Source organism: Lygodium microphyllum, chromosome 26, assembly GCF_053477565.2.
Source record: "Lygodium microphyllum isolate KBCC chromosome 26, Lygodium_microphyllum_v1.1.10, whole genome shotgun sequence".
Lineage (NCBI taxonomy): Eukaryota > Viridiplantae > Streptophyta > Polypodiopsida > Schizaeales > Lygodiaceae > Lygodium > Lygodium microphyllum.
Window position 1 is genome coordinate 7,123,810 of NC_141160.1, and position 12,560 is coordinate 7,136,369.

A 12,560-nucleotide genomic window follows, 5' to 3' on the forward strand; every position below is an offset into this window, starting at 1 on the left:
TTAAAAGTTGGGTGTTTTAACACCTCTAATGCATAGAGCATGCCCCTGTGGAGACCATTTGGCTTGCATGGTGGAATATATTTTCTCCAATGTGGAGCATCCAGGGTCAAGTTTGACTAGGGAGTAGGCCTCACTCCTCACTCAACCAAGCTTTGCACGGAGGTTAGGGATTCTAGTTAGGTGTGGACAAGTGATGCTAACTTGTAGGAGGCACTTTCTTAACGCAAGGCAGGTTTCCATTATTGCTTAAGGGAAGTTGAGCACAAGCTCCACACCACTTGCAAAACAGTTGTTGATCAAGTTGGTAGAAGCGTCCAAAGGATTTTGTTGACCGTATGAACCCGCCTTTTTGTGGCTGCACGGCCTAATTCTACATGTGACTCTGGTCTAGCTTGGTTTTGTGGAATGCGCATTGACTTGACAAGGGGTCATGATGGGGTGAGACGCCGGATAAAAACAGTTGTTAAGGCGTGTTGGGGCAGAGGCGGGGGGCGAGGTCATATGGCGAGAGGAAGGGCATGGCATGGGCTCCATATAATCCGCGGGGTGGAGGCCGCACTTTTTACGTTTAATTGTAGGCAGGTAAGGATGCCTATATAAGCTCGCAACAGCCTTATTTTCTTCTCTACGAGAGAAGTAGGGAAGGAAGTAGAAGCAGAGGCGGCACTGGGCAGCAGCGCCTCGCTGCGATGACTGTTGCAACTTGCTACGCTTTCAATGTGCTGACCGTTAACTTGCTCCCCTCCTCCCCTTTGGAAGCTCCTCCTTCTTCTCCCCCTTAATCTCCGTTTGTATATAGGTAGAGAGGTGAAGCAGATCCTGTGTATCGTGTCGACGGTATTGCATTAAGATAGCGGCAGGGCGAGGCAGCTTCTATGGCGTCGACGTTTAGCAGCAGCATGAGCAGCGAGAGAGCGGAAGGGGGGGATGATAATAACAATAATAAGAGTACTGGTAGGGTGGTGCAGGATAAGATAAAAGGGCCGTGGAGCCCCGAGGAGGATGCATGCCTGAACAGGCTGGTGGAGAGGTACGGGGCGCGGAACTGGTCGCTGATCAGCAAGGGCATCCCGGGGAGGTCCGGGAAGTCGTGCCGGCTGCGCTGGTGCAACCAGCTGAGCCCGCAGGTGGAGCACCGCCCCTTCACCGCCACCGAGGACGCCCTCATCCTGGACGCCCACGCCCACCACGGCAACAAGTGGGCCACCATCGCCCGCCTCCTCCCCGGCCGCACCGACAACGCCATCAAGAACCACTGGAACTCCACCCTCAAGCGCCGATGCGCCGCCCCTTCCCAGCCCCCTTCCGCCCTCCGATCGTCGCCCTCGCCCTCGCTCTCGCCCCCGCCTCCTCCCCCCGATCACGACGAGGCTGCCGCCGCCAGCCTCCACTCCAGCTCCGGCCTCAAGCGGCCCGTCCCTGCCTGTCACCTGGACGATGATCCGTCGCCTCTCCCAGCCAAAAAGCCCAAGCAGCAGCAGCCGCAGCGCACGCACAACATCAATGTCGGCTTGAGCTGCTGCTGCCCCTGCAGCCGCCCAGACGTCGCCGACGACGAAGACGACCGCTCTCTCGAGTCTACCTCCGATCGCAGCGACCTCCGCTCCGTCGGCACCCCGCACGTCTACAAGCCCGTCCCGCGCACGTGCGGCTTCGCCTCTCATTCCTCGTCTCCTCCTCCCCCCCCTCCTCCTTTCCAGCCATTACGCCCCAGTCCGTTCGCACCAGCTGCTGCAGTTATGGTGGAGCGCATCATCAAACCAGCTCCCTTTCCTTTAGCAGCTAATGCAACTATGGAGGCCGCTTCGAGCTCCTCGACGGATCCCCAAACCTCTCTTTCGCTCTCCCCGCCCGGCAGCAGCTCTGTTACTAGAACTGCGAAAGCCGCCGATGAGCCATCATCCCCGAACTCCCATGCTGGCGATGGCGGAGCTGCCTCTAATTTGGTGAAGATGAAGCAACAGACGCCTCCAGGAGGAAAACTTCCCGGCACGAGGCAATACGTGGCATCGTCGCAAGAGCTACATGATAACTCCTCGCTTCCGAATTACACTAGCGCCTCTTGCAATTCCGCTGCAGGAGCGGTACCTAGTCTTGAATCCCCTCCGACTGCACCTGCGGTATGCACGCCCTCTTCCGGCAATAATGTACTACTGCCCGAGGGAGGCTACGTGAGAGCAGAGGAGGCCTTGGATCTGATGAGTGCAGCCGTCAAGACAGCGGTGGCGCAGGTGCTCTGTCCCATGTTAATGCAGCCGACTGCAGCATCACCCAGTAGCAGCTTATACGGCGACGCAGGAGCTGCGGGCCTCCTGGTTCTCATGAGAGACATGGTGGCCAAGGAAGTGCGCAGCTATATGTCCTCCGTGAATCCCGCAATGTTAATGCAATTCGATAGAAGAGCCTCATCGTCTGCATTAGTTAATAGCGCACCACCATCGCCACCTCCTTCCACCTCCGCTGCCCCTACCGTCCCACCGGTACCCTCTGTTAATTCCTGCATGCCTCTAGCTCATCATAACTTCGTGCATGGTCCCTTCTTTGGGGTCGTGGCCCCTTCATCCACCAGCCATTTGGCGAGAAAGATGGTTTAGTATGTAGCATCAAATGTACAAATGAGAAATTTGCATGTTCTCCTAATTCTCGCTGTCTGTGCTAATCAATGGACTATTCTGATGATTTCGTTAATACGCTAACAAGTGCTTTGACTGGCGCCGGTATTAATTCTAAGTGGCACGGTGCTGAGTGTTTTGATGCTGGATTATTCTCGACTAATACAGTTTTCTCGGATCAAATGCTTCGATAACGCATACTTGATTTGAAGCTCTCGAGTCTCGATATCTGAAGTTGATGTAGCTTTCTCCTCAATAATTTCCTGTCACAATTCTGCCCAATTGCATGAATTCTAACAGTGCAGTACATTCGTAACCCCAAAATATCTGTTGCTAACGTGGCTATGCTTTTTACCTTGCAGAATGTACAATACATAAAAACGCCAACTTCAGTATTTGGTTTACAAAGAGAATCAATACTAATTGCTTTCTTAAAAAATAAAACAGCCATTGCAAGATGGAGACACACTAGCTAATTTTTCCATGCGAACTCCACATTCTTGGAGAGATCGGTGAACCAAGCAAAACCTTAATTAACCACCTAAAACACCCGGGTGGCAACCATCATTGGACAAAATGACAAGAGGGCAAAGCCGAATTAGCACAACTAACAATGGGGGAAGGCTAAGGCAGAGCTCCCTCCACTACCAAAGGTAATGAAAAAGAAGTTCAATAATTATGTATACAGCCATAAATGAACAAGAGTAGGAGGAAAGCTTAAGAGTGAGTCGAACTTTGGCATTCCTAAGTGTGTTCATACATCACTACCAATCACCAATACAAGTTTTCTCTAAGAGATTATGTGAACAAATAAAATGATAACATAACTCATTATATTGGTAGCTAACATAAGTGATTTCACTTCCAATTAGTTATGTTATTTACATATGGGGATGATGGCCTTCAATGGTTTTCTATTCTATGTATCTCCAAGGGGATAATGGCCTTAAGTGGTTCTTCCTTTATAAGAGAGTTGATAGGGGTGCGTGCCCTTTTTTTATTATTAACATTCCTTAGTGTGTATGTGGGGGATCTAACTTAGTTAGGAGTTCTTTTGCACACTCCTTTAGTCACAATATCCATGGACTTAGTTGATTGTGGAAACTCCAACTCTACTATTTAGGATTAGAGTTTGTATCAAGCACTTGCTCAAGGTAGACCACTTGGTAGCCCATAAGAACTAAGAGAAACCAAATTTGCAGTTGGTTGAAAGATGATGACGTGTTTTCCCTCTTGAGTAGGGCACAACCATTGTCAATGTAGGTTCTAAACCTATCGATGGGTTTTGTGTCTACTTTTCTACCCTTAGATTAGCTTGGAAAGCTACTTGACTAATCAGGTCCACCTCTTCTTAGAGTACAATCATCAAGGTTGCAATCACCCACTTTCTACACACACACACACACACACACACACACACACACACACACACACAATCATATTTTGGGGGATCAATTTGTTTATGGCACCACAATACTTGTACATATAAAGGAAATTCCTTTTAAAATCACCCTTTGAACAATATTCCTTTAAACATGTTCTTACTGTAGAAGCAAATAAATAAGTGCACTCCATAAAGTGGCTCTTATTTATAGAAGTAGAAGCAAATAAACTAGTGCACTCCATAAAGTGGGCACCATTGATTTGTTTAGGAGATTTAGTTAGAAGTAAGGGGTCATCTAGAAATGCTTAAGCAACATAGTTGCAAAACCCTAGCTAGAGTTGTAGTCAAACATTAAGAGGTCATTTACACGTAATTAAACAAGTTTTAGAAACAAACATAGGAGATGGAGAGTATTAGAAAGTTGATCCTCAATGTTCAAGTGGCTTGAATATTTGAGGACTTAGTCACAAGCTTCATTAAAAATCAAATATTAAAGAACGATTTTGTTACAAAAGCCAGTGATCGATTGATAGCAGCAACCTACTTCACAACCTAGAATAGCTTCATAGACCAATTTGGGATAGCTTGTAAAGCTAATGGTCTCATGGCAATCGACAAATGGTCACCAAAAGCCTTCGTCCTATGCTACAAAGAGAAATGTAGGACCTTGTTCACTAACTTGGACTTCACCAAGAAGAGAAGATTTTTCATACTCAAGGATCTTTTCATTAAGAGATTCTCAAAGGTTGGCAACAAGGGTGACCTTATTATTAGTCTCATAGAGAAAATAAAGGAAAAGAAGAATAAAGCAATGATATTGTGCCTAGGATTTGAGGGTTTTGAAAGAGATTATACATGGACTTAGACAACCTCCCAAGAAGGTTCTCTCATAAGCTTCCATATTGATGGTATTAGAGATTACAATGATATGTGACCATAGGTAATAACTTTAGATTTGACCATGTAGTTTTAGGGAGGTGATTTGAGTCAACAATTTAAATAAAAAATCAAATAGTGATAAGAAGAGCATCTATTGGACAAACAGATTAAGGGAATGAAAAAGAGTCTAGATTTTTTAATTAAATGGCTAGCCTTGAATATTGAACTCAAGAATTGACGAAGCTAATTGAATGCATTAAGCCTACTCCTACTTATAGGTAGCACATTCGAGGTATTAATTGTGGCCCAACCATTTACCTTCAAAGTGTCTTTACGTCAACAATTTGAGAGTTTGATAGGGACATGACCTTACCATATATAGAGACCCAAGATATCCATCATACTCATTTAACCCTTCTCAGGAACAAAGACTACATGTGCATAGGTTAGACATTAATCCACGAGGGGTCCACCTATAAGAAATCATCTTTATAATGTGCATTTTAAAGGATATTAAGAAATACCCTTTCTTTACATGCTATAAGGGCTTAAAATGACCCCTTTTACTTTACTAAACTCACAATTTTTTTAAAATTGTAATTAAAAAACCCCTTTCGTAAATATAATCCTGTAAATTTTACTAAATATAATGCCCTTTCTTTTAAACTCACGTTGTATCTTAAATGTTCTATAATGTGGACTCCCTTGAGAGATTAACCTTTCAGTCATTTATTAGGCTTCCTAAAATTTTGGCACCACTTGTACAAGGTCGCTTAAGATTTACTTACTATTTGGTACTCAAAATTGGCATGAGTTTTGCTAAAAACAATGAGAATCCCATTGTTAAGTTGAATAAGAACAACTACAATTCATGGAAGTTTTTTGTGATGAAATTTTTGATTGGAGAAGGCTAGTACAAGCTTGTTATAGGTGAAGAACATGAGCCACAACTTAGTGAGTGCTTGATTATAGATGAATCAAATGAATGAAAAGAATGAAATGCAAAGTACACAAAAGTGAGCTATTGGTTATATGTAGTTCATTGACAATAATATGTTGGGGGATATTAGAAATTCAGAGAGTTTACACATGTAATTTGGATCACATATGAAAATATGTTTTTTGTAAATACAAAGTCAAGAAAGTTTCAACTCAAAAACAAGAGCTGAGCACTTTGAAGAAAAGAAATATGTCAACAAATAAGTATGTATTCAAAGTAATGAGCATTGCACATTCTTTGGTATCCATTGATGTAATGCTTGATAATGACTTGGTTTCATTTACTTTGGGGGTGGCCTTAATAATGATAAGGCTTGGAGGTCCTTTGTTATTCTATGTATTTACAAAAGCCATGTTATGATTTTGTTGAGTTAATCTCTCATATGATCGGTGAAGAGATCAACATAAGGTGAATCTTAAAAAAGAAGCAATGAACACATCCAAGATTTGGACTCTAGTCCAGGAAGAGGATGATGAAAGTTCTCTTCAAGAGGTAGTGGTATGGGGAATGCTGATGGTAACTAACAAAATAAGTTGAGTTAATAGTATGGTGATATCTTGAGGGGGTCACTATGTATAAAATGTGTATCATGTGAGTTCAAAAAAAGGGAATATAAAAGAATGCAAGCTTATAGATATGCATTCACAAAATAAAGTATTTGAATATGTATAAATTTATTCATAGAATGCAATTTTTATATTGCACATCTAAATTTTTTATAGAAGAGTATTGCTAAATCATAAAATTGTCTTAGATATTTCATAGAAGGGTATAATGAACCTCATTGAGTATACATAATATCCCCAAATCTTGAGGGTGTTACATCCTCTTGCCTAAGTTGTGATCTTACACATTTGAGATACACATTATCTATCCACATATCATTCAACTTGATTGTGTTAACATATGTAAAGCGATTTGACATGCATAAGAATTGGCTTTCAATAACTTTTCATGCATGGATTTGATGTCCATCCACCTATCCATGATTGCAACAATTTTACAACTCTTATTTTGGAGAGGTACTTATCAAGTTTGTATTTTTCATTTAATTTTGATTGTGTTAACTAGGAAGTTACAACCTGCTAAATAAGGTTACTCCTTACATGCAGTTACTTGCACATGAATTTGGAAAGCTTTTGGTCACATAAAGTAGCTAGGAAATGTGAAACCAAAACTTATTGCCTTTTGTCCCTTTCCCATTGCCTACCTCAATACCCCATTGTCTAGTAGGGATTACAAAATGAGTTTCTCATAGCTAGATTGGAGAATGCTTAATGTGGAATGAAGTATAATTATTTTGTGTGATGACACATCTAATTGGCTATATTGGTTACAATAATTGCAAAGTTGGTATACATTAGTTTGAACACAATCTTAAGCACACATAACAAATAGTCCTTGATCAAAACATTGTTTGCATAGATAAATTTTATCCATGTCCCCATCTCCCAAACTCAAAAGAGTCCAAGAGCAAGCTTAACTTGTAGCATGTGTGAAGAGAGCTTTGCTTATACTAAATTGATCATCCAACGAGACCATTGGCTATTAATAAATTTAACAAAATTCTTTGATAGAACAAGATGGTAGATGTATAATATAATACTTAGAATTATACAATTTCAAAATGAGATCAAACCAATGCTCACTAATTATTAGTAAATTTAGCACAAGTATTAACTAGTGTGGGAGCCTTCACTCGACAACCAAGACCCACAGATCGCTTATTGCTTCAAGCGTTTTAAGTTGAATGCTATGGCCATCTCTCACATAGCTATACACGCTCTTGATCCTATGAGTGTAGTGAGCTTACCTTGATGCTCGATTGAGTAGCCTCCTCCCTCAAGCACTTTGGTAGCTCCACGATCCGAGATGCAAGATCAAGCAAGCTCAATCCTCTACCTCCAAGTGCCATCCTCCATAGTTGTGCGTTCGAGACAAGAGAAAAGAAGAGAAGAGAAGAGAAGAGAAGATGGAGAGCTTCTCCACCATGGTCCCTCACCCTCACTCACTCACTCCCTTACACTCTCACACTCCCTCTCTCAAACTCAAGCACACAAGCAAGGAGAAGAGATGAAGAGAAGAAGAGAGCCACTTTATCCACACACCAAGAATGAGCTTCTCCATTCACTTTTTGACTTAGGGATAGATGTTGAGGGATACATACACAATGGGATTCCTGTGCTCTTGATGCCTTATGATCCACGTATTTTGCTATGGATGATGTGGTATGGTAAGCTCATGTTGAATGCCAAAGGCTTTGTGATAATCTTTGAACTCATTTGATGTATATTCTCCTCCATTGTCTATACGAAGAGCTTTGAGTCATAACTCGTGCTTATTTTCAATTGCTTCCTTATATTCTTTGAACTTGAAGAAGACTTGTGACTTCCTTGTGAGAAATTATACAACAGTATATCTTGAATAATCATCAATAAGCACCATAAAATATTTTTCTCCAGTGAGAGATACAAGATTGATAGGACCACAAATGTCAAAATGTACTAATTGATACATGCCCTCATCCCTTTGGACACCCATCCTCTTTTTTTATATGATCGACTGTCTTAGAAAAGGTCTTCTTTCCTCATGTCTTTCCTATTTCCACAGTTCTTTTCCTCTTGCACTTTTACATTTACAATTTGCACAAGAGGGATCCTGATGCTCTTTCTAAAATGAATTACATTGCGCCATGCACTTTCCTTGTTAGAATATTCAATGCACCTTGCTAGAATATTCGGTGCTCTTCTACATTTTTTCTAAGCTTGCCTTCTTTTCCACTTTTCTCGCTTGGGCAGAATGAGCTTCTCTATTCACTTTTTGACTTAGGCTTCCTTAGTCTTCCTTTGCTTCTTTTTGGGCTATATGGTCCGTAACATGTTTGTAACATTACCCCCCTCCTAGTCGAGTGCTAGTTCCATGGCACTTGTGGGCAAGGGCTCTGGTTGCTAAAGGTTGACCTTGTGAATTGGTGATGGGGCTTTTGTGGGGATTTGACTTGGGGGAGAAGCATGTCGAAATGGTTGAGGTTGTGGAGACCAAGGTTTCTTTGAGTGAGTGACGGGGGCCTCCGATGATGTTGATGCTTGGTCACATTTGCATTTACTTGAAAAGGAAAAGAAAAGTGCGCTACCTAGGGGGTATGTCTACCTTGCTGTATGGTGCATTGTGTCCATGCTAGTGGAAATGGGAGTTGGGCCAACCACAAGTAAAAGCCTAGGGTGTTGTCCCACACTTGAGGACCCAGTGTGTGTATGGGAAAAGTGCGGCGTGTGTGGCTTAGGGAGACATGTCTAACCATAGGAGAGTGTGACCTCCCTAGGTGTGTCCCACCCTTGATGTCCCCTAAGTGTGAAGTGGAGAAAAAAAATGGGTTAGGGGGTTACCAACCGACCAAGGCTACCAGACGTGTCTAACTTGAGGACCCTTAGGTGCAGTGACTGTGGCACTCAGGAACAAGTGAGGTGTGTTTTTTCGTTTTCTATTTAATCTTCTTTTCCTTCCTTGATTTGTCTTCGTACTTTTTCTTATTCTTTCTTTTCTTTGGCTTTCTTTGCTCCTTTTTTTTGGGAATAACAATTTAAATGAGGGAGCATGTTAAGAAGCATTCCATTGTGGAGAAATATGCTTCATAAAAATAAGAAAAAATATAATAAGTGTTTGTGCATGTATGGTAGTGGTGAAGCATAAGGTTTAGCCTTAGTTTTCTGTATCTTTTTGTTAAAGTTCATGATTTATCACTTTTCATACATCAAAACATGATAAAATGAATCCCTACACCTATACAATAGAAGCAATACCTATAAGCAGAGGGTGGGGTGTTTGAAAGATGCGATTTGGATGCTATTTATTGCTGATTTTATTGATGCATATCATGATATAGGGTTCCTTGTATTTTAATTAAGAGGATAGTAGCATGAGCGTTGTCTCGGTGCTATCCTTACATCACCGCAGCGAGTTAGTGAATGAGCATTGGAAAGCCTGATTATGCATGACACGTTTCTAATTGAAAATTATGTTTGAGCACTTTAGGATCATTCACTTCTGCATGTGCATATCAACCATGGTATCAGAATACAAAGAACTGGATGCATAACACCTATTTTCCGTTATAATGACCTACGCTTGAGTGTGCGAGACGACCTAAGCTGTAGGTTAGTCGATCGTTTTCTTTGGGAATTGTTTGGTAAGGACACACGGTATCTCTTGAAATACGTTCAAAATGAAAGAGTGGAGCTTGTATCGTGTGTACTTTACGTTGGAGCGATGTATCTTGGGGCCAATCCTCCCTGAGGTGTAGGAGAGTCACAGTGGGGCCATAGCAATCAGCCGATGGGGTGTCTCCTATGTATGTTCTTTGTGGTATTTATTATCGATATGTGAGGGATACTCCCTTTGTTGGAGTTTGGAAAAAGGGCTATTGGACTATATATTAGCTACAAATGCATAATTAAGTCTATTTAGTGTATATTAGTGTATTATAGACACTTCTAGCATGAGGTCCAGTTAGTGCCATAGCTAGTGTCAGCCCATTTTAGGTTCCATTAGTGGTGTGTTTGCTAGGAGCTGCCAATAAGTGGTGGTTTCGAATCTAGGGTCTCTAGGGACCAAATAGTCGATTTATGTCCTCTGACAAGAACTGTCAAGCTGAAATACAAAATGACGTGTGTTTGCTAGGAGCTACCAATAAGTGGTGGTTTCGAATCTAGGGTCAGCCCATTTTAGGTCCCATTAGTGGTGTGTTTGCTAGGAGCTGCCAATAAGTGGTGGTTTCGAATCTAGGGTCTCTAGGGACCAAATAGTCGGTTTATGTCCTCTGACAAGAACTGTCAAGCTGAAATACAAAATGACGTGTGTTTGCTAGGAGCTGCCAATAAGTGGTGGTTTCGAATCTAGGGTCATCCCATTTTAGGTCCCATAAGTGGTGTGTTTGCTAGGAGTTGCCAATAAGTGGTGGTTTCGAGTCTAGGGTCTCTAGGGACCAAATAGTCGGTTTATGTCCTCTAACAAGAACCGTCAAGCTGAAATACAAAAAGAGGAACATGCTGAGAGGGCTAGATGGTGGGTGGAGATTCTAAGGCGTTATTCTCATCAAAGGAGTAGCCCAATACGCATAAGCGGCAGTGGTTCTAATAACCTAAGTGTCACAAGCATCCCTTTGAGTGCAAGAGGAAGTCTTAATACTTTCCCTCTTCCAGTCAATCAATCCACTTCAAGTGGGGGTGTAGTTTTACCTACACAAACTCTTGTTGTCAATCCGATTGTAGCCATGGCACAACCCATTGCATTTCTAGCAGGGACACCAGATTTACTAGCATTAGGAGCACCTTTGTCCATCTTCCATGGGTTAGAAGAAGAGGATGGAGAATTCCATATTAATGAGTTTCAAATACTCATGTTCAACCATTAAATCCAAGACGAAGAACACTTAATGATGTTCTTCAATATGACAGTAAAAGAAAGGGTAGTAGTATGGTATCACGGTCTAGAGGCTAGAACCATAACTAGTATTGATCAATTCTTCACGCCCTTCCATAGAGAGTTTGCCCCTAAGAGGGGTGGACAATATTGGTTGCGTGTCTTGAATGTAACATGCCAAGAGCCAAATGAGAATGTCCAGGCATATGCCAAGAAACTAAAGCAAGTTCTTCGCAAACTTAATACTTATATCCCCATTCCACCAGCTGCACAGTTGCAATATTTTCTACATGGATTAGATTTAAATATCCAAGTGCAACTGAGTAGTGTCACTTTGGACGACATTGACATTGCTATTACCCAAGCAAAAGAAATAGAGTCGTGCTTGCAACAAGCGGCTTATGCATCAAGGATAAATTGAAATAGTAATAATTTGGCACCAACCAACGGGAGTCAAGGGGACCCCATGTCAAATGCAAATGGAAGGGGGATTATTATGCCAAATTTTCCTATGTTACCAGCTCCTCCCACTGTAAGTATACATATGGCTAGTCAGATGGGCCCATTGAATGGTAGAGGCCAAACAACAAACCCAAATGTTGTCCCAGTAAGTCAGCGGCCGATTCCTAATCAAGTGGTTAGGCCGATGGGACGGTAGACCGACGATTGCGGCTATGAGTCAAGTGCCTCAAACGTCCTTGGTGAAGTCAAGGATATGATCAAGCACTACACTAACATGATTAGTGAATAATATAGACAAATAGTTGTGGATGCCAATTTCCTTACAAGATTCAGCTGTAAGTGGTGTGGTGGCCAATATTTTCCTAGGAATTGTTCAAATGTCAAATGCGATATTTGCGAAAAGTTTGGCCACTTAGGTGCTACATGTTGGAGTAAGATTAGTTTTCTCCAACAAGGAAGTAAACAACGAGGTCTGGTCAATCATGCGCACAAGGGAATAATCTCCAGTAAGATGATGGACCACGACAAATACTACAAAGAGGAAAGGCTACTATAGAGGAGTTGCCTCATGGCAGTGGAGTTAGTCTTATTGAGGCTGTATGCGTCAATGATGCTGAAACTTCTAATCTGTGAACCGTAACAAGAGGTCAAAAGACTAGAGAGGGTGACAATGGAAATGTAAAACCTGTCAAGGGAAACCCTAAGCAAGATGCTAGGGGAAAGCAAGTCCTGAATCCGAATATGAAAGGTGGACCTCTAAGACTTGTTGATAGTAAAGTTGATCCTGAGAAGGATAAAGGATTGC

General features: G+C 42.1%; 1 protein-coding gene across 1 annotated transcript; it reads left to right on the plus strand.

Annotated features, from left to right (window-relative positions):
• The first annotated feature begins 524 nt into the window (after positions 1–524).
• On the plus strand, positions 525–2,688 carry LOC148012976 (uncharacterized). Its single transcript, XM_087668310.1, has one exon. The coding sequence runs from the start codon at positions 876–878 to the stop codon at positions 2,592–2,594; it is 1,719 nt and encodes a 572-aa protein (XP_087524436.1). The 5' UTR covers positions 525–875; the 3' UTR covers positions 2,595–2,688.
• Positions 2,689–12,560: the final 9,872 nt, after the last annotated feature.

Excerpts from the sequence above, each read along its gene's own strand:
- LOC148012976 (XM_087668310.1), top strand. The coding sequence starts at position 876 with ATGGCGTCGACGTTTAGCAGCAGCATGAGCAGCGAGAGAGCGGAAGGG.